At 39.7% G+C, this 20,547-nt stretch overlaps 1 protein-coding gene across 17 annotated transcripts in view; it reads left to right on the forward strand.

Annotated features, from left to right (window-relative positions):
• Window positions 1–1,837: 1,837 nt before the first annotated feature.
• CARF (calcium responsive transcription factor) overlaps window positions 1,838–20,547 on the forward strand; it is a 35,351-nt gene continuing 16,641 nt past the window's right edge. For 13 of the 17 annotated variants that reach the window (XM_069022191.1, XM_069022192.1, XM_069022184.1 and 10 more), the window contains exons 1-11: window positions 1,838–1,928; window positions 3,425–3,691; window positions 4,653–4,773; window positions 6,962–7,091; window positions 8,642–8,726; window positions 12,686–12,875; window positions 15,040–15,160; window positions 16,032–16,175; window positions 16,610–16,840; window positions 17,241–17,403; window positions 18,395–18,470. In XM_069022191.1, coding sequence (XP_068878292.1) covers window positions 3,482–3,691; window positions 4,653–4,773; window positions 6,962–7,091; window positions 8,642–8,726; window positions 12,686–12,875; window positions 15,040–15,160; window positions 16,032–16,175; window positions 16,610–16,840; window positions 17,241–17,403; window positions 18,395–18,470 — 1,471 coding nt within the window. In that variant the 5' untranslated portion in view covers window positions 1,838–1,928; window positions 3,425–3,481. Of the gene's footprint in view, window positions 1,929–3,424; window positions 3,692–4,652; window positions 4,774–6,961; window positions 7,092–8,641; window positions 8,727–11,350; window positions 11,989–12,685; window positions 12,876–15,039; window positions 15,161–16,031; window positions 16,176–16,609; window positions 16,841–17,240; window positions 17,404–18,394; window positions 18,471–20,547 lie in introns of those variants that run through there. The other 4 variants (XM_069022193.1, XM_069022195.1, XM_069022194.1 and 1 more) reach the window with 4 other exon arrangements.

Below are 20,547 nucleotides of genomic sequence, written 5' to 3' on the forward strand. Positions count from 1 at the left end.
GAATTATTTTAAACACAAATATGAAACTTCAGGTATTTCTGGGCTGCTTATGAAAGGAAGCTGGATAAATATCACTGTGTATTTACCATACTGCTGGATTTTTTTTCCTGAGCTTTGTTATTAATCATCGTTAGATACAGGATGTTGGGCTGCTTGGGTCGTTGGTCTGTCCCCATAGAGCTGTCCTTGTGTTCTGTTGTCGGGTTCCTGCATGCTCAGAGTAGTGTCATCAGTATCTCTGGAACAAACTCGGTTTATCTCAAAGAACTAAACGTGCTGCTTTTGCAAAACTGTCGTGTCTTCTTTACATCTTTAAACTGAGAGGAAGTGGTTGAGTGATGATGAAATCTAGTGTTCTGGGTTTTTTTTTCATTTGCTGCTAAGATGCTTCAGACACTTTAACTGAAACATCTTATAGTTGTTCTCAGATCCGAAGCTCAAAAGTACTTGGTGAACATGAGGTAACTTCATTTGGAACTTGGTCTGGAGTGTCATCCCTTGAAAATTGAATGGAAAAATAAATCTGCTTTAGATTAAAGTATTAATATATTGAGCATATGAGCAGCTTAACTTCTCAATGTTGTTTGTATCAGCAGGATGCTTTATTCAGCTTCAAAAGCCAAGGAGATGTGGATTTACTTTGCCCGTGTCCTTTATACCTTTGCAAAGCAGAATAAATTTGTGCTTTAAGAGTTGTACAGTTCTTTTGAAGTTACCCTCTAGCCTGTTACAGTCTCCCTACTAAAGCTGTAAACAGTTGAAATACCACAGCCAAGAAGGTCCATCTTGAGGAATTTATTTGCGTGGTGTGGTGAAGAAGATACAGCTGGTAGGAGTCATGTGCTAATGTAATGCAGCCTGTCTTTAAAATAAATACTGAAGGGAAAAATCCTGACCACCCTTCCCCCTCCTTCCTCCCAAATGTCAGGACTAAGTTTTCTTCTATTCAGTTGGGTATGTTATGTGTGTAGTCTAGTATATGTATACTCTCATTAGGTAGGGACCAAGTTAGTTGTTGTTTTGTCCTGTTGCTTGTGAATATTTGGGATTGGTCGCTGCTTTAAAGGGTGTGCTGTGTGCATGAGAGCATTATCATGTGGCTGTGACAGTTCACTGTCCAATACTATCTGTCTACCTGAAGGGCTGTAGTGGGCAACTGAGCATCTTGAAGCTTTCTTTGGGATAGGAGGTAGATCTCTAAAATGCCGGGAGCTCTGTCTTTTTGAATTTCATCACATGATTAGTGCCAAATTTTGTTTCACATATCTGGTGGTTTTTTCTGCCCAAAGCATACTACTGTAGACTAACAATAGTAATTTTATTTCATTTATATGTTGTCTTATAAGCCTTTAAAACAAATTGATTTACTTCAAGATGTCTGCATGACAGAGTTGCATAATGCAAATTCAGTCTGGTGATTGTGTAAGAAGGTGACTAATGTATTTATAAAGCACTGCTGGCGTGTGCTTAAATATCAAGTATTTTCTAGATGTGTGTGGTAGTTCAGTGCTTTTGGAGATATTCAGATGAAAATGATGGGAGGGTGTATGTGTGTTTTGTATCTGTGTATGCAATGACAAATCAAGCAAATTGTCTCATATAAAAGGCTAAGCTGTACTGGAGCAACACACTGAAATTTTTCTGCAGTGAGTAATAAAGTGATAAGGAGGCAAGGATCTCGTGAGAACTTAGCTGTTATCTTGCAACAGCATTAGAACTTGTAACACTAAATTTGTAAGACCTAAAGACAACACCTGTGGCAATCTCTTGGCAGAAGGCTAAAATGAACTTTTATAACCTTTTCAGGTCACCTTGTAATGGAAGAAAGTGGAGCTGACAATGGCATTGCTGTGGAAGGATCTAACGATTTGTTCATAGGCAGCTGTAATGGTACAGAAGACTCAGAAACAAACGATCAGGTTTTTCAGGTGAGGTACAAATGCTTTGTCCTTTTAGATGCTTCCTTTACATCCACTCTGATGAGTTTAAAATATGCTATTTCATCAGTGCAGGGGTCTTTTCTTGCCTTTAGAGTAATACATCATGTCTTTTAAGAATGTACATCCTTCCCTTGGATTCCTGTGCCATTCAGTTTTGAACTGATGCATACCCAGATGTTACATGTAATGACAACCTTCAGTAATTATGTCCTGTTACAGTGCTGAAGAAATGCATGTTTTATTTTGTTAACCCTTTAAAAAAAGAATACTTTATAACATGTGTTGGAGTAGGAGAGGTTCAGAACAGGTGAAAATTAGGTCACATTGCTGTGACCAACAAAGAGTCCAGGGACACAGGATGTGTGTAGGTATTGGGGGAGAGAAGTCTTTCATGTATTTTTTATCAGATATTGCCAGATATTTCTATTCAAGGAGATTTCTGTGCATGAATGCTCTTCTGCAGAATGTTCTTCTAACATAAAATGTCACTGAGGTAGTGATTTACTTGTGTGCTTATGGTGTCTGCCCAATGTCTTTAACACAACAAGTGCCATTTGTTTGTTGGTGCTTTTCTGGTGTAGTTCACAGCAGACAGTTTCAGCACAGAAAATTTATACCTGCAGAATTTTTGATGAAGTTATTTAGATCAAATCTGACTTTTATATAAAATTTAGAAACATTTTTCCTCATTCTTTGATTTGTAGTGTATTAATTTTAGTCGCAAAAACGACAGAGTTGTTCGTGCAGTTGCTGCAAGAGATAAAACAAATTGCAGCCCTTCTTGCATTCAGTCTGACATGTTATTGTACACAGGGACTGCCTATTTTTCCATTATTTTTACATGCTTAATGTTTGTGTTGTCAGAGTTTCAACAAGACAAATATTTGTGCCTATGCATTTAAATTTAATGAAAATGGGAGGTACTCTAAGACTTTGGTTCTGCAAACTTGATGAGGATAAGCTCTATTTTTAAAAGATTTTATCTGGTTCTTGGCCTTGTGCTGTACCATTCTTGGCCTTGAATTGGAGGTTGTGTTGCTTGTGTTTCTGTGGTGGTAACGAATGTAAAAAGTGTGTAGAGATTTTTTCTTCATAGCTAAATGCACGTATGGAAAGGCCAAGTGGAATAGTATTTGGGATTTCTTTTGCAGTCAAATTAAGTTGGTGAATATTTTACAGTTTTGGTTTTGGTGTAAGTCTTCTCAGTATCTGGGCAGACTTGAGACATTTTAAAGTGATAGGGGTTTTGGGAAGCAGATTTTGAGCAAAAGGGATTTTCTTTTGCCTTGGTAGAGAGGCTTCATTCTAGGAAGCAGGAATATGAATACTTTTTCAGCATGGAAATGGAGAACAACAGCAGAGCTGCTAGTGTTGGCCTCTTGATCAGAAGGACAAGAGTTCCTTCTGAGTATACTGTATAGCACACTGGTTTTAAATGTTCTTTTCTCTTTCTTGTTTTCTTGTTTTGTTTTTTTTCTTCATAGAGGTTGCTACTCAAAGTACATTTTACTGTTTTTCCTCTGTGAAAGCAACTAACGTGCATGGATTCCAGGGATCCGTTGTTTGGCCAGAGTGACTCTCCCACAGCCCTGCCCATCACAGTCCCTCTCTCGGGCAGTTCTCCACCACTGGCTGTGCCGGCACGGCCGCCCCAGCCACGGTCCCATTGTGCAGAGGAATTCCACCTGGCAGAGCAGCCCAGGCAGCCCCTCTGTGAGCTGCAGCCCCTGGGAGGGCCCAGTGCACCCATGGTGAGTGTGTCTGCAGGCAGGGCTGGGGCTGTGTTCACAGATGAGGGAGCTCTCTGAAGAACTCTCTTACGTGGTGCTTTGTTGTAGCAACAGCTGATGCAGACTTTATCTCTAGCAACAAGGTAGAGCTTTTCAGTGGTTCATGCTCCACTTGCCCTTCTTCAGGTAGGCACATCCTGTCTGCAGCCATTACTAATTTTATTAAACAACAGCTGATGTATTTTGTCAGTATCAAGCCTGGATGCTGTAGCGTGATAAGATATTGTACTTCTGCTGCTGCTGTTTTCTCTGTGTTCCCTGGATAAGTCACTCTGGTTTTTTTTGGGAAATCAGAACATTAGCAGTAAGCTAAGTCATTACATCTCACATTTCCCCCAGCCCTCAAATAATTTTCTTAAAATGTTGCTTTGTAATTTGTAACATTTATTGTGTAAAAATCTTAACTCTCTCACCCAGAGTCCTTTGTAATTATGGGTAAATATACCATAAGGAGTTGTTTAAGTTTTTCAGAATCCAAGATGATTTAATTTGTATTTTTTTTTAAGTCCCTGCCCATAGAGGTCAGTTTCTTAGGAGTAAAGGTCAAAATTTTTATGTTATGAGTAGTTCTGCTAGTCCATGAATGGGGTTACAGTGAATCCAGCTATGAATGGCTTTCAGGTGTTTGATAGCTTTAATAATAGTGTTGTAAGTTTCAAATAAATGTGTAATTCATTGTAGAATAGGGTAAGGTAGTGTAGTTTTATTCTTTCCTTAATTAAAGGGCTATTTTAAAAGGGGAAATTGATTTTAAGAAATGGACAATAAAGAGACAGTTTTTTTATTCTGTAAAATCAAGTAAATATACAGGCCCTAATTCTAAGCAAAATATTTCCTGTTCTGGTAATAATCAAACCCAGTCATGCTGCATGCTCACCATACAAACTAATGCCATTCATGCTTCTCTGTGACTGCCTTACAGATGATTGTTGCCAGCCAGTCAGAAAATGGACAGGTGCTGCATGTCATTCCTTCTGCCCAGCCAGGAGTGACCCAAGTGATTATTCCCCCAGGTCAGCTTTTGGATATGACTGGCACACAGGGTGAGTTTAACCTGTGGGACTTGAGGGTTTGTGCTCCTGTGAATAAGCACATCCTGCATGGTCTTTTTTTAAGCACCTTGTTTCCTGTCCTTGCTCAGTTTTAAGGCAAAATACACACAGATTCTGCTTTCTGATTATGAATCTGGTGCCTCACACACCACACTTTCTGTTGGGCAAAAGCCTTATTGAAGAAGAGCTATTATGCCACCTTTCTGAAGGCCATGTGGTGGGTAGGTTGGCATATCAAGCACAGAGTTGTTTCTTGCCTTATTTACCATTAATAAGGATATTTGTGCCATTGTCTGTCCTATCAGCTTCAAATTTTCAGTATTTGTTTACTTCATTTTGAATGAAGTAGTTAATTCCTGTAGTGCAGACAGGCCAGAAGAATATTAAATCTTCTGTTCCAGAGATCACTGGTGATGATGCATCTTTTGTGAAGCCAGGAATGAATCACTTGGGTAGAAATCCAGTTCCCAGTCAAGGAAAAGGAGATGTAACTTTCCGTTCATTGGAATGTGTTGTCACATTTTAAGCATGTGCACAACTAGAAGTGCAACTTTTCAGGTTTTCTCTAGAAAATGGATGTACAGAAATCTGAAAGCATTGATTATTCATCTGCAATCCTTGCTGGATGGCAGAACACTGTGTACTAGTTTGCATTCACAGATTAAGACTGAGAATGAGGTGGTCACATTTTGTTAAACTCTCAAATGTCTTTTAAACTGTTTTTCATTCTCTCTATAAAATTCTCAAAATTTGAGCACTGGTTGAGTGTTCCTGTGGAATGATAGCTCACAGTAAGACTAGAGTCCTGGTGCTGGGTGGATAGAAGAAAGATTTGAGGTTCAAGTTGTGATCATTTAGGGTTGCAATATCGTTTCATGACCTTGCATTGAAAGGCTTGTTCCTGCCCTAGTGCTCAACCTTCCCTCCCTCTCCAGCTCTTGCAGGCGTAAGACCAAGTTTGGTTACAGCAGACTCTTACATTATTTGAAGTCAACTGTGAGCCTTTAGTTACAAAACAATTGCTGCTACTCTTTGTAAGCACTAACTTCCAGTACTAAATAGCAGTTTTGCATTTCCATTTTTCATTCAACATGGGGTTTGCTGTCCCAGTATTTGAATACGTGTTCTACAACGGTGATACAGGTGTCATTTGTGGGATTTTTTTTGTTCGTTTTGTTTGGTTCTTTTTGTGACATACTGAGTAAAAGACTTTGTAGTTATTTGGTCTTTAAAAGACAGTTAGGAAGACTGGTCAGCAGTTTACTGTGGAGGTGAAGGAGGAAGGAGAATGGCCTGTCAGCCCCTGAGTTTCACTTGTCTGCACATGGTGGTAATGCATGGAAGGGTGCAGACTTCAGAGTAGCCTGTAGTGTCTTAATGGCACGTCTCTGTAGGAGGAGCCGGTGCTTTGAGCCAGAGTGGTGTTAATCCGAGTGCACACTTACGAATCTTCTTATAGAGCTTTCCTGTGGATCCATTTCTGTACTGTCTTAATAGCTTACCACTCTCTCTGGATGAGGGAAGGAAGTCTTCATAATTGAAGGGCAAAAATCCTTCGTCTAAAGAGACCTTGTTTGTTTATGTTGAGACCAAAATATTGAACGTCTGCTTTCACAGTTTTCCATTATGTTTTTGTTTAACTGTACACACAGCCTTCAATTTAGGAGCAATTTTTGGCTTGTGGATTGCTCCCTATTACCAAGAAAGGCTAAAACATTTGTTCTAACAGCATGTCAGATTCAATTACAAGAGGCCTGTTTTTCTTGTTTAAGTGTTCTTTTCTAAGTACAAAGCCGTATCATTACCTCATTTTTTCTTATTTTAAAAGCAACCAGTATGTGACTTGCAGCTGAACAAAATACTTGGGCAATCCTATGTGGATTCCTGGAAGCAGAGTAATTTGCAAGTTGTTCTGATTATTTGCTTTGTTGTGGAAGAATTCATAAGCAGTAGCACAGCTATCAGAGTCCTTAAATATAAGCAACCTTATGAAGTGTATCTTCATATTTGTGCCAGGAGTTCGAGCACTGATTCACAACGATTAGATTACTTTATCACCTATAAAACTTATTTCCTATTCAAAAGGCTTGCTTTGACAGCACACAAAGTTTAAGCATAGCTTGTTTTTCCCCATTCTACGTTCAGTTATTAACCAAGAAGCTGCTTTATTTTTATAAAGATATTTCGGAAGAGAAGTGTGGTGATGGGAATCTGCAGACTGTGGTGGTGGCTTCTATAGCAGACAGTGCAAGCAGTTACATTCTACATCCACAGGCATCTCTCACTGTATCGAAAAAAACAACTACCAGGTAGGTCAGGGGTTAAAAGGATGAACAATCACTTTGATCCAATGCTAGCACTGCCTTTTTTTCTTGCAGTTTGTTTTTGCAGTGGTTATCACAAAATTACCATGGAACAGAGGTTATGAACCCACAGTGTTAGTGAGTGATGTGTAGCTAACTGTGTTTCCAGGCAGCTTTTGTGTGTGCCGGAGCAATAGGGAAAGCAGTTCAAGTACCTGTATTCCAGAGATATATTCTGACCTCAGCAGTAGGTGGGCATTTAAAGTAAATCAGTGCCAATTACTGAAATGACTTTAAACAGATACTGTTACTGCCTGCCAGGAGTTGAAAGTGACCGAGTGAAGGAACTGCAGGGAAAGTTGATGTTTGAGGAAGTAGAGTTTCTTGGATGAATGTACTAAAACCTATACAAACCATGCTTCCACAAGAACAGTTACTTGTAGAGATGAATTTTTTAGATGGAGTTTTCAATAGCTGTCATTAACTGTGAGAGCCTAATCTTTGTTCTCTGGATAACTTCTTCAGTGTCCTCTGATAAAATATGAGAAAGTTGCTGCTAATGGTGTGTGTTAGTGAAGCACTTATATTGATCCGCTAAGTTTCCAAAGTTAGTTAGTTGTTAGGTACTCTTCACTTGATATCCACCCAAATCTCTCCCCATGCTAAATATTGCCTACTGTTTTAATTCCTGAATACTCTGGAGTTCGTTTTTACTTCAAAAAATCCTCACAACCTCAACCCAACCAAATGAAGCAACAGCAGCAATGAAAAGTGACAACAACAACAAAAAACTCCCAAAGAAGGCATTTGCTCTGTAGACTGCAAGCTGGCTTTGCATTGGTTTATGCTCTTTAGAAATCAAGTAGTAGAAAATATCAGAGTAATCTCACTAAAACAGAAATTATATATATTCAAGAAACATGTAAAACAAAAAGAGAAGTTTGTGAATGGATGTGTGAACACAGTCTGTGCATGTCAGAAAAATAATCTTGGAAATGAGATATATTTGTGTAGACAGGAGGCGATACACTTGTTTTGGAGTAATAAACTGAGTTATCATTGTTTCTGCCCCAGAATTAAGGGAATGGAGAAACTAGGTATGTACTTAAAATAGTTACTGGAACTGTTTTTCAGTAATTTAAAGTAAATTAAAATGTGCATGCAACAAGTGTTCGATACTGGTTTTAATCTTCAGCATTTTACCATCACTTTGCGTAAGAAAATTATCAAGACAATCAGCTGGTCTATTTCACCATGTTTTGTCTACTTTTGTCAGGTAACAGTACTAAGAGTACTGAATGTTTGGAGAAGTTGAATGTAGAAAACAGTGGGTTTTTTAATACTTTGATTCACTGTAAATTATTTTAACAATGAAATAGAATATGAAGAAAATGAACCACAGGTTTTAAAGGCATATTGATAAAATATCCATAGTTTGATCATACGCTCTAGGGTTATACTTAATACACTGATTTGATGTTACCTGTAGTTCAGTCTAAATTGTAGCTTTTCTGAATGTCTGTATAGACTTCTATTTTTTTTTGGTTTTTTTTCAGGGTAGTGGAAAATCCTTTTCCCATCCCTCTTCAGCCATTGCCACTAAACACACCTGCATGGGCGCGCCGTCTCAGGAGCTGTGAGGTGGGCCACAAGGAATTCTAACTTGGTGTTTTATCATCTAGCTCTAAGATAATGATCCTATTCTGGGAAAGGAATAAGTCATAGCTGTAGAAGTGTTCAAGCTTCCTGGTATATAGCACTGGGACTGCTAGCACAGTTAAATACATAAAATGCTGTGAAATCCCTATCTAATTTGAGAATTTTAGAATAACTGACCATTACCAGCTCCTGAAGTTAAAAAAGTGCTGCTGAAAACCTGATACCTTGTAGTGCTGGGAAGAGCCATTGTGCGCCATGTTAGAGTTTGCTCTCGAACTGCAGTGCAGACTTTGCTGACTTCTGCAACTGTTCATATTGGTTTGTGTTATCCCATAGAAATCAAAATCCATATGACTGGCCAGTGTCAAGTCTGAGACTTAATGCACCCTAATATCAATATTCTACTAAGGATTCCTATTTTAGGTATTCTTGCTGATTTTTTTTTTTTTTTTGTCCCAACAGGTTAGGTTACGTGTGTTTGTTTTCTCTTTTGTTAAAAAATGCTCTGTCTTTATTCTCTGTGATGGCTTTTGACCTAAACAGAACTCTTCCTCTATTTGCATATTGTTAGGTGTCTGCAGAGCTGTCCAGATGACTAGGATACTATCAGCAGCTAGAATGCATCATAAGTCACTTAGCAGGAAGGCAGGGGAGATGGGAAGTTTCTTGAGAGATCAACTACCCCTTCCTCCTACTACCAGACTCTTCCTGATAGATGTTTATTTTACTTTCTCTTAATACTTTTTAGAAGGAAAGCTCATACTCTCTAGCTGCTTAACCTCTTTTGATATTTCTACCACTTCTTTTTTTTTTTCCTATTGGCTTGGCCATTGATAACTAGAAGTTGCAGTTTGAGGGACCTAGAAATTGAATTTCTTTCAATCTACTTAGAAGCAATTTTTAAAATAAATGTATTCATCTATTCCTCGTGTTTTGCCATTTATTTAATACAAATGGTACTGTCCACTCTTATGTCCACATAAGTGTTAAGAGGTCAGAAAATTAATAGCATGAATTTTTCCATGGTGGAAACACCATTTTTATAGAACCAATTTCTTAATTCAGTTGGCCAGTTAGTTGATAAAGTTCATAGTGTTTTTAGCACTATGTGGTATATTCTTTCCTGTCTTAACATCAGTGTGGCTTATCTGAATCATTTATTATTGGTATTGTATTATTGGAGGACTTATGGTCTACTTTGTCTATCTATTACAAGAAATTTCACCTGCTGTGCTTTAAAATTCACAGCAGCCTTTACAGAAAAGATCTTATTTTCAAAGAAAAGGAAATAGAAGTAATGTCTGTTTGAATGTGTTCTGAGGACACAAACATCTCCCTCTGCTGCTCAGCAGAACTGTTGCTTGTATGCGCTAATTACTCCCTGATCCACCGGAGCGAGCTGGGATGTATCTGCATTTTTTGGGGCACAGACTGGAGATACTGGGATTTTGAGGTGTTGTTTATCTTTCAGGTGTCAAAATGTTTTGTTACTAGTAACAGAATTGAAGGGTCCTACTGAATTTGGAGATCCAGTTTGGAGAGATGCCGGTGAATACATCAGCTCACAACTCTACTCTTTCAGTTGTCTGCCGGAACTGAAACAAACTTAAAACAGTGTTGAGGTCTCTGTGACTCACACAAGATGTCAGCAGGTGAAGCTGCTGCACTCCAAAGGGCAGTGACTCCTTTGGCAGTTAGTACTGTGGGCAAACAGCAGTAAAAGCTGCAGTCATCCAAATTACCACCAAGCTCTGTGTTTGGTGTCAATTCCCTACTGCCTTGAAATGTTCAGCTTACACTTGCTGTGTCTGGGCTGCAAAATGCCTCTGCTACCCTGCTGCTGTTAGTTTCCTTGAGGAAAACTGCAGTCTTGGTGTGTGTACTTTAGGGTAAGCTTGTATGTACCTTTGTTGAGGCAAGGCCAGGAGAGAGAGAGAGAAGGAATTGCTGCTGTTTTTTGGCTTGAACCTTGGAGTTAAAGGGCTGGAGAGAATGCAATTACTTCAAGGTAATTACATTGTTACAGAGTTAATTTCAACCTATTTAGTTTTCAGTGGTCCGATCAGAACGTATTTCCTGCATGTGTCAGCATACTGAAATAAAATGTTGTTGAAAACTGCATTAATTAACTATACAAAATAAGGTTAATTTATTTGTCTGAAGAAGATAGTCTCGTTTGTCCGTTTTTTCCCTGCTTGTAGAAAGCAGGAATCTTACATGCTTTATGGTTTTCTTCTCCTCCTCCTCCTCTCCCACCAATTTAGGGAAAATGATCTAACTTGTGCAAAAGTAAAGCCAGAATAGGAGAGAGTGCCTTAACTTTTGCTGCTTTTCTGGCACAACAGTTTTATCAGTCTTCTCATCTCTCTAGAATAAGGTCAATGACCTATTTATAGTGACAGGTATAAGATATGGGAAAAAAATCACATCTGGGTTGTGCAGTACTTATTATGTACAGTGGTGCTGTAATCCCTCTTCTGAAAGGCAGTGTCCCAGGTTTCTGGAAAGAACAAAGTTCTGGTACTTCTCAGGCTGCTTTGCTTCTGAATTTTTCAGATCAAGTTTTGGACAGAAGTGTTATTTATAAGTTCTGGCTAAACAGTTGCCAATGTCTCTTGCTCCCCACAGCCGTGAGTGGAGCCTGTGCTGACTTAGTTAGCTGCTGCAGCAGTGCCCGCAGAGCAGTAAGCTCTGAGGTGTGAGCAGCTCATGTCTCAGTGACTCACACCTGGTGCACACACAACCCTCTGTGTCTGGCCTTGCACTATCAGCAGCACTGTGCTGGCCCAGTTCATTCACAAGATCTTCACTGGTTCTTCGTTGACTTTAGGTCTTGCTAACCACAGACCTTCTGTTTTTCTTAGACAGGTATGAGGCTGGTTTTAAGCAGTTGTCACTAAGGTATCTGTGTGATAATCTTGGAGAGACACCATTGCTCCTTTTGCTGTCAGTATTAGTTAAACATCTGGCTGTTCTTTCACTGAAGGTGGCGAAATAAATCTATCAGACCTTAGTACTCATTCACCATGTGTTTATCCCACAGATACACTGTAAGACTGAGCTGGCAAACTACTGTGGCTGTTACAGCTGGTTACAGCCTGACCCTGAGCTGCATATGAACAGAAGCAAGCATGGAATTCTGGGTTTGGATGGAAAGTTCTTCTCTGTCCCAGTAATTTTGTTGCTTGCTGGCTGGCCCTGTTGGACCAGCACTGAACCAACTGTGATGGCACTGAGTAGCTGGGTAACTACTTTGAGTCAAGTTAGATGCAGTTTTTGTGGAGTTGCCCAGACATTAGCAGAGTTCATTGACATCATCATCAGTTTGCACATTGCAAATCTGGTATATTATGTTGTGTAATGTTGAGAATCAAGAGTGCCTCAAAGGTTGGGAGGGGTGCTGTGTGAGACATTCAGTTTAAAGTTAGTGCACTAAGTAGGTGAGACAGTTACTGGTGCTATGGGCAGGTGCATTCTGCTCCAGCTCGGTGCAGTGTGCGTGTGTTGCAGTAGATGCAGAGACAATTATCAGTGATTCAGAGATTCTCTATGGCAATCAAGTGAAAAACTTCACCTAATACTAATTTGTCTAGTCAGTGACTGCCACTGAAGTGTGTGTTGGGGGTAAACCTCAGGAGTGAAGTTGTCCTCTGGAAATCAGAGTTGTAGTGTGTGTGACTGTAACCTTTTCAGGGGTTCCTTGTGTTCTTAGGGTCTTGGATGGCTGACAAACTCGTGACCTCAGTGGGGACTGCTCTTGTGTTAGATCCTGTAGTAAATCTCTTTATGAGGATACTACTGTGGGGACAAAAATCATGGAATGCAAAAATCTGGGCCTATGTTCTCACCTGCCGGAGTCCCTGACTGCTTTTGTTTTTTTGTGTAATGTTCAGCAGTCAGGTGGGTGAATAATCCTATTATTTCCCATCCTTTCTATGCAGAGAATTGGGGACTCGTACCGCGGCTATTGTGTGAGCGAGACAGAGTTAGAGAGCGTTCTCACGCTACACAAGCAGCAAACACAAAGTGTGTGGGGGACGCGCCAGTCTCCAAGCCCAGCCAAACCCGCCACACGGTTGATGTGGAAATCTCAGTATGTCCCATATGATGGGATCCCCTTTGTCAATGCAGGTAACTAACTTTTATTTTAATAACTACTTTCAAAATTTCAACATCAGCTCCTAACTGGCCATAAAGAAGCAGCTTCATGTTGTTCCTTAGTTTTGATAAGGTCAAGACACAAACATAAAAGGAGCAGCTGGGACACTGCTGTGAGAGTCTGAAGGAGTTTGTTTTGTTTTTTATGTTTTGTTGTTATTATTTCCTTTTATCCTTTAGAAATTAGCTAAGTACCATTTGATGGGGGTTCTTGTGATGAGGTCTTTAGGCGGAGGTCCCATCTGCTCTATTAGGACATGAAAGTTCTCACAAGGATAAGAGCTTGTTTGATTAAACTTGAATACCTTTGGAAGAGTTTGTTCCACTGGAGTCAATAAACTATTCAAATTGCAACCTTTAAAGTAATAAATAAATTCAAAAAGCCAAACAGACAAGAGAAACATCAACAGACCTCAGCAGAGAGACTTTTGGTGTTTGGTTTTTTTTTGAAATGTACGTGCAAACTTCACAGCTTGGTAATGATATATTTAGCTCATGCAGTGCATATGTGAAATTACTAAGTTTAATTTGGATATAAAGTGAACGGGCTTTAATTGCTGCATAGAGAAAATGAGTGACAGGAATGTAGGTTATGTTTGGGATTTTTTCTTTTTTTTTCCTGGAAGTTACTGAAAAAGGGAAATGTTAGCACCAGTTTTAAAGCTTCAGCCATAAACTGTGAGATAAAAGAAAACTAAGAATAAAATCAAAGCAACATACCCTTTCTTTTCCTGAACATGCATATCAGACATCTTTAGTTTCCTCTAGATCATTTGGTATCTTATGGAAACACATTATGTTGCTGTTATAAGACTTCAAAAGTTTTCGGATTTATCACTTGTGGCATAGGCAGCTCCTTGCCTGCATGCTGGAGTACGCGAACTATAAATAAAAGATAACTAAATGTGATGTGGAAGAAATTTGGAAGATGTTCCTCTCTTGACCACTTCAATGCTTTGCTTGTCAATCCCTTTTGTTAGAGGTCTGACTGGAAGAAGTCACTTAATTCGAGTTCAGAGTAAAACAGTATTTATTTAAGCCTGTCTGGCTTTGCCTGGGTGTGCTCTGCTAAAACTGTGTTATTTAGCAGTTATGACTTCTTAACTGCAAGGCTGAGCTTTTATGGGACAGCATGGTCTGAAGTGTTGATGTAAGCCAGGAGGCTGGAAATGGCTGCTGACCTTATCTTGTGGTTTGACCCCAGCTGGAAATTACCACAGAGCTGCTCACTTATTCCTCCAGTGGGATGGGGGAGAGAATTGGAAGGGTAAACATGAGAAAACTCATGGGTTGAGATAGGGACTATTTAAAAGGTAAAGGAAAATCCACATACACAAGTAAATCAAAATCAGGATTCACTCACAACTTCCCATTCCCAGGACAGCAGGACACCATCATTTGTAATGGTTACTTGGGAAGACAAACACTCTTAACTTTGAATGTCCCCCTCTTCTTCCTGCCTCTCTTGGCTCTATATGCTGCACATGATGCCATATGGTATGGAATATGACTTTGGTCATTTTGGGTCAGCTGTCCCAGCTGTGTCCCCTCCCAGTTTCTTGTGTCCCTCAGCCTCCTCCTTGTTGGGGTGGGATGAGAGGCAGAAAAGACCTTGACCCTGTGTAAGCCCTGCTCTGCCGTAACTAAACATCCCTGTGTTATCAGCAGTTTCCAGCACAAATCCAAAACACAGCCTCACATTGGCTACTGTGAAGAAAGTTAATTCTATCCCAACCAAAACCATCACACCTTTGATTTCAGCTGGGGGTTTTCTCCGTTGTTTTGGGGGTTCTGCTTGTTGTGTTTATTACCAGTATTGTCTTCTTTTGGTAACTTGCAAGACTTAGCATCTTGTAAAGTATTGGTGCTCACCAAGGCAAAGTCCAGTATTTTGCCTTCACATACGTTGCAGAAGTTCTGTGAGGTGTAATAAGGTTGAGAAATGGTTTAAAGTGCTATGTGTTCTTACATGCTGGGAGGGAAGCATTTGCACTGTATTACTAGGGTTCTGCCTTCTGAAGAGTCCGATGGCAAACAGAAGTAACTGCTTCAGAACCCTCATCTCTTCTGTGGTTAGTATTTCACTGTAATGAATTCAGTGATTGCTTGAACAGAGTGTATTACTTCCTGTTTCCAGGAAGCAGAGCCATTGTAATGGAGTGCCAATATGGGCCAAGGAGGAAAGGATTTCAGCCCAAAAAAGCTGGTGAGCAGGAAAGCACCTCTGGCCAGCTGTACAAAGCCACTTGTCCAGCAAGGTGAGAATTATCTATAAAGCATTCTTTCTGTGAGCCGTGACAGAGCACTGGTTTGGGGTGGTAGCTGATACTGTAGCTCTCTTAGCTTTATCTCCTTGATAACTTGAGGTTGATACTTATTTAGAGGTAAGGAGGAAATGCTGTCCCATTTGACTGAATCAGGCTGAAATTTGGTAGGTTGCCTGGATGCAAAGTAGCAGTACATCACTAATGAAATACAAATGGGATTCATTTCTACCTGAGCATTCATGAGTTATTGTGGTGTCCTTTAGTGACTATTTCTGCTCCTAAAACTTTGTCATCTTATTTGTTGTTTTTTCTGCAGGCTTTTAATTGCACTGTTATCAGTCAGTCATCCTAGTCTAGCACGTGTCCTATGTGCTGAAGGAGTTACAGTTCTTCCTGTTCACAGGGGATTTTCTCCTCCTTCAACACTAATGTTTTGGTTTTTTTTCCTCACCCTTGAGCATTCTCCTGGGTGATTGTTCAGTTTTTACTGAGCTAAGAGTGTGTTTGATGAATAGTTGCAGCTGGGTCTGTATGTGCTCAATTCTGCATAGCTGGGTGAACTGCAGCCTGCTCACAATTGGTGTTGTGCTTTTACTATACTGGGGGATGAGGGCTTTTGCTGAGGAGTAAAATCACTCTGGCTGAGTGGCTTCCAGACCAGAACAGAAGTGTGTCTGTCTGCATCCATATCTGTTAATGTACCCTTAAGAATTTTACCATTCTTTTAGAGACTCCTCACACCCTACATGGCTCTGCTTGAACTATTTCCATATTAATGTCTGATATGAAGTGGGATTTTTGCCTTTCCCCTCCCAAGGCCAAAGTATACTGATGGAGAAATTTTTTTATTCCTCCTTGGAAGGATCTATATTAAAAAGGTTCAAAAGTTTCCGGAATACAGGGTTCCTACTGACCCTAAAATTGACAAGAAAATCATAAGAATGGAGCAGGAGAAAGCATTCAACATGCTGAAGAAGAACTTGATAGATGCTGGTGGTGTCCTCAGGTGAAACTTCCACTTTTTTCTTTATTTTCACAAATGAAGCAGAAAAGAGCAGTATTTTACTTGGTCTTCTTTTTTTTTTTCCACTTAGTCACTTATTAAGAGTAAAAAAAATCCGCAGTGTCAGTAAGACTTCTGTGGCACTGAAGTGTTAATTCAGTAAATGTGTTAAGCACTAAGCTGTGGAACTTCAGCAGGTGTTTCCATGCAGGGAATTGATAGAAATAGTTGTATTAATTTGGAGTTTGATCTAGTTCATTTTGCATTGAAAGGTGTGTGAGGGCCCTGAGTTCTGAAAGACATCTTCTGTCTCAGGGGCTGTAAAATCTTAAGTCACCCTGCCTAGGTTGTTGGTAGTTGTCAGACTGTTGCCCCAAGACACTAATTTTTCGCCTTTGTTTGAGAACTGTGTGTATAAACTCTCTCCTTCTTGCTAGGTGGTATGTACAGTTACCTACTCAGCAAGCCCACCAATATCATGAAATGGAAACTTCCTGCCTCCCTCCTTCGCCCTCCCATTTTTCTGTGTCTTCTGAGGAGGAGGAGGAAGTTGTTAGAGATGAGAACAGTACTCTGCCTTCTCGACTTCATCCTCAAGTGGCAGACAAGATCCGAGAACTGGTGTCTCAGGGAATAGAGCAGGTCTACGCAGTGAGGAAGCAGCTAAGGTACAGAACTGTCTGCAATGCTCTCAGTCTATATCTGTCAGTACTATATCTACTCTTGCATTTGATTAATTTGGTTTCCAGCTAAAGGGCAGTGCTGATGCATTACTGAATCTATTTCCCAGATGTCATGAGTCTGTTTCTCCCAGCCTTTGATATCTCTCCATATCATTGTAGTTAGCCACTAAGAGCTGCTGTACTCTATAAAGTTACTTGAATAAATGGAGTTTTTAAATTCCAGACTCTGTAGCAGATGCACAAGGAACTGGCTCAGAAGATCATCTAGCTTGCTTTTGTCTTGTCATTGCAGCAAGGGGAGGGAGAAGGTAGCAGTGTCTCTTAACAGCGGGAAATAGCAGAATATATTTAAATATGGTAATAAATGTCTTTTAACATATGACAGAAAGTATGTGGAAAGAGAATTATTCACGCCTGATGAAGTGCCAGAAAGACATAACCTGTCCTTCTTCCCCACTGTGAATGACATCAAGAACCACATTCATGAAGTGCAGAAGTCCCTAAGGAATGGAGAGATGGTGTATAATTCAGAAAGTATCCCAGCAACGGTATGTTGGCCTTTGTGTATCCTTTTGGATTTTGGAGTTAAATACTGGAAATCTTAATTTTTACCACTTAGCTGTATTTCATCCAGAATTCTCTGTGACTTTATATTTCCAGCAGCAATATTTTCAGTGGAATCTCTGGCTGAGCAAGATTGGCTTGAATGTGAATAAAACCTTCTGACCTTATTCGGTATTTATCTCATCAGCATTAGATCGCTGTTAGTTGATTGACAAATTACACAGTACTAGCACTTCTTGATGACTGCATGAACTGGAAGCCACTGGTGTAGAAAAATTGACATGTGGCATAAAATTTTATTCATTACTTTGTCACTGTCTGTGGTTTGAAGAAATTACTACTACTTTTCAGTAGCTGGAAAAATGGGGACAAATTGTGTCTCAGGTGCAGTCTAAATTAGGACTTACAATACATTTTGGATGTGTAAATAGTAATAAATGCACTTTATAGCAAGTGAAGTAAGCTTGGAGTTGAGTCTTCCAAATGCTCAGTAATTCTTAAATCTTGTTCCATAATTTTCTTCCATGTATTGAGTAATAAAGGGTACACAGTGATCCTAGTTTTCTCAGTTATGAGACTGACTGTTCAGAAATTGCTGATTTAAAATCAGCTTTGACAAACAGCACTGTTAAATCATGCTGTGTCATCAGTCTTTTCCCTCTCCCTGCACTGTTGTAGCCCAGGTGAGTGAGTGTGCTTGTTAGTTAGCAAATAGTTTGACTATTTTCTATTTTAAAGTCATTAAACTGTCATGAGCAGATAAAGCAGATTAACCTTCCTGATACAGTGCATGTTTAAAAATCTTTTACAGTAGTTTTTTTTTTGTGTGTGTGAATCAAGAGCTCAAAAAATGCATAATTATAAGAAAATAAGAAAGTGTAGTTTTAGACACTTTTCCATCAGTCCTATATTGAGCCTGTGTTCCTGTAGACAAGCTTGTACCCTTTCTGAGAACTGAGATATTTTTCCTTTCAGCTGCAATGGACCACAGACAGTGGGAATGTCCTCACAGAAACAGTGACTGTTGCGTTTGCCTCACCACCTTCAGATGGTAGGACTGCATGTATAACCTGTCTGTCTCTAAATATGTTTTGTTAGCTATGTCACAGAAAGTCACTTTCCTTCCAGGGAGGTTGCTGTTGTGTCCTGTTGCTCAGGTGAACTTAAGAAGGATTATTTTGCTATAACTATGTTGGTTTACTTTTTTTTAACTATTTGACTGCATGTGTGGAAAAAATGTGTGTAGTCATGATGCTGTTGGCAGAAGTATTAAAATTATAAATTTGCCTTTTATTTAGCATCTTCAAGCTACCAAAGATTTTAATGGGATGGTTATCTGGAAAGAACATTTTACCCTGGATGCGGGTGCTAATAACACCTGTTTAGAGAGAATTAAGTTACTACTGAACAGATATGTCTGTCAGGGGACATAACACCCAGGATCCAGCTGGGTACTTGAGTTCCCACATGTCTCATGCTACACATATGCTTAAATATCTTGCTGAAAGGGACTTCAGTGCACATTGAGACTCCTGCTTCTCACAAAGTCATTGGCTTGATGAGTTCCAGTGCTAGGATCAGGCCCTGAACAACAAACATTATATTTCTGTTGCTGGAATTGAGAGCACTCCTTTCCATTTTTCCTTAATGCTTAGAATAGAAATAGAAACACGGGTGTTAAGTGTCAGCAGGGCTGAGAGATGTGTTTCTTCAGTTCTTTGTGATGTAACTTCTTTATTAATGTGGCACCCAAGTATCATCTCTTCCCAGTGATTGCTGAGCCACAGTTAAACTTCTTCCCAGTCTGTGGCAAAACTAGAATGTAGATATGGTAGATTTCTATATAAACTTATTTTTATGCATTCTTAGTCAAAGGACTGTTTTTTTTCAAGATACTACGCTGTTTTTCCTTTGTTGAAAGTGGGTTGCTACTGTTATTACTTCAACTTCAAAACATGTACTAAGACAAAATACAGGTGTTTGTAACTAGATCTACTTGCTACCCACATAGTTACAATTACACATAGGCTAAGATGTTCCGTTGGATTATGGTGACTGGTAATAATTAGATTATTCTGTCCTTCCCACCCTTGTTTCAAGGACATTTTGTCTAGTGTGACACCAAAAGAACTTTTCTTCATGTTTGTAGATGCTTTCCCCATCCTTTGTTTAACAGGTTTGATGTCGAACTCATCAGAACTCTATCTGTGGCTTTTAGCAGGGGTATGATTGAAGTGAGGTGGAAGAGCCTAATTGTTTGAACACATTCAGATGATGCTGCAGACTTCGCAGGTGTTTTTAATCTCAGTAGCAGAGCCAGCTGGTTTCCGCATTTAACTGATACATGGTGGTGGGTACATTTTGTTCTAGACAGATGACAGAGAAGTCTACAGGGACCAAAGGGGCACTGCCACAGTTGTCATGTTCAGGATTTACTTGTGTCAACAGTTATCCTGTGGTTCTTGCCTGAAGAAGTCCTGCTGATGCATTTGTGTCCTTTTCCCCTTAGGTCAGGGAGTGACGTGGGCCAATTTCTTATTTGTTGTAGCAGGAAATATAAACCCCCAGAGGTTTGGCTCACTGCATGAGTTCTCCTAAATGACTTGGTGAACCTGATTTATGTGAAACAGTTCATACACCAGTGCATTTACTGTTTAAAACAAGGCCAAGGTTGGGCTCTGTTTTGTTTGGGATTTTTTAACTCTTATTTTGGCTGCTGCTGCAATGGATTAATTTGAACTGAAAAGCATTATGTATGCTTGGTGCTTTAGGGAGGAATTCCAGTGTTTACAACTGTGAGAGAACAAGAGGTTTAGACTCAGCTTGAACAGTGTCCCTCTTTTTTAAGGAAGTCTTGTTTTTTAGGAAAGAAAGAAATTTGCAGTGTGAACAGACTTACTGTGTGTAAGCTTGCATGCCTGTGTTAATATTGCCATTACTGTGTTTTTATGGAGAGACACAGAATAGTTGTGCCTTCAACAGCTTCAACAGTGATGGAGCTCAGCAGGGGTGACTTTTGGTATGAATGGAGTGCTGGAGAACATTCAGAAAGAGACCAATGCTTGCTTTCTTTGTTTTACACAGATAATTTTCTAAGACAAAGTAGCCTATCAAATGTGTAAACATCC

This window comes from Aphelocoma coerulescens, chromosome 7 (assembly GCF_041296385.1).
Source record: "Aphelocoma coerulescens isolate FSJ_1873_10779 chromosome 7, UR_Acoe_1.0, whole genome shotgun sequence".
NCBI lineage: Eukaryota > Metazoa > Chordata > Aves > Passeriformes > Corvidae > Aphelocoma > Aphelocoma coerulescens.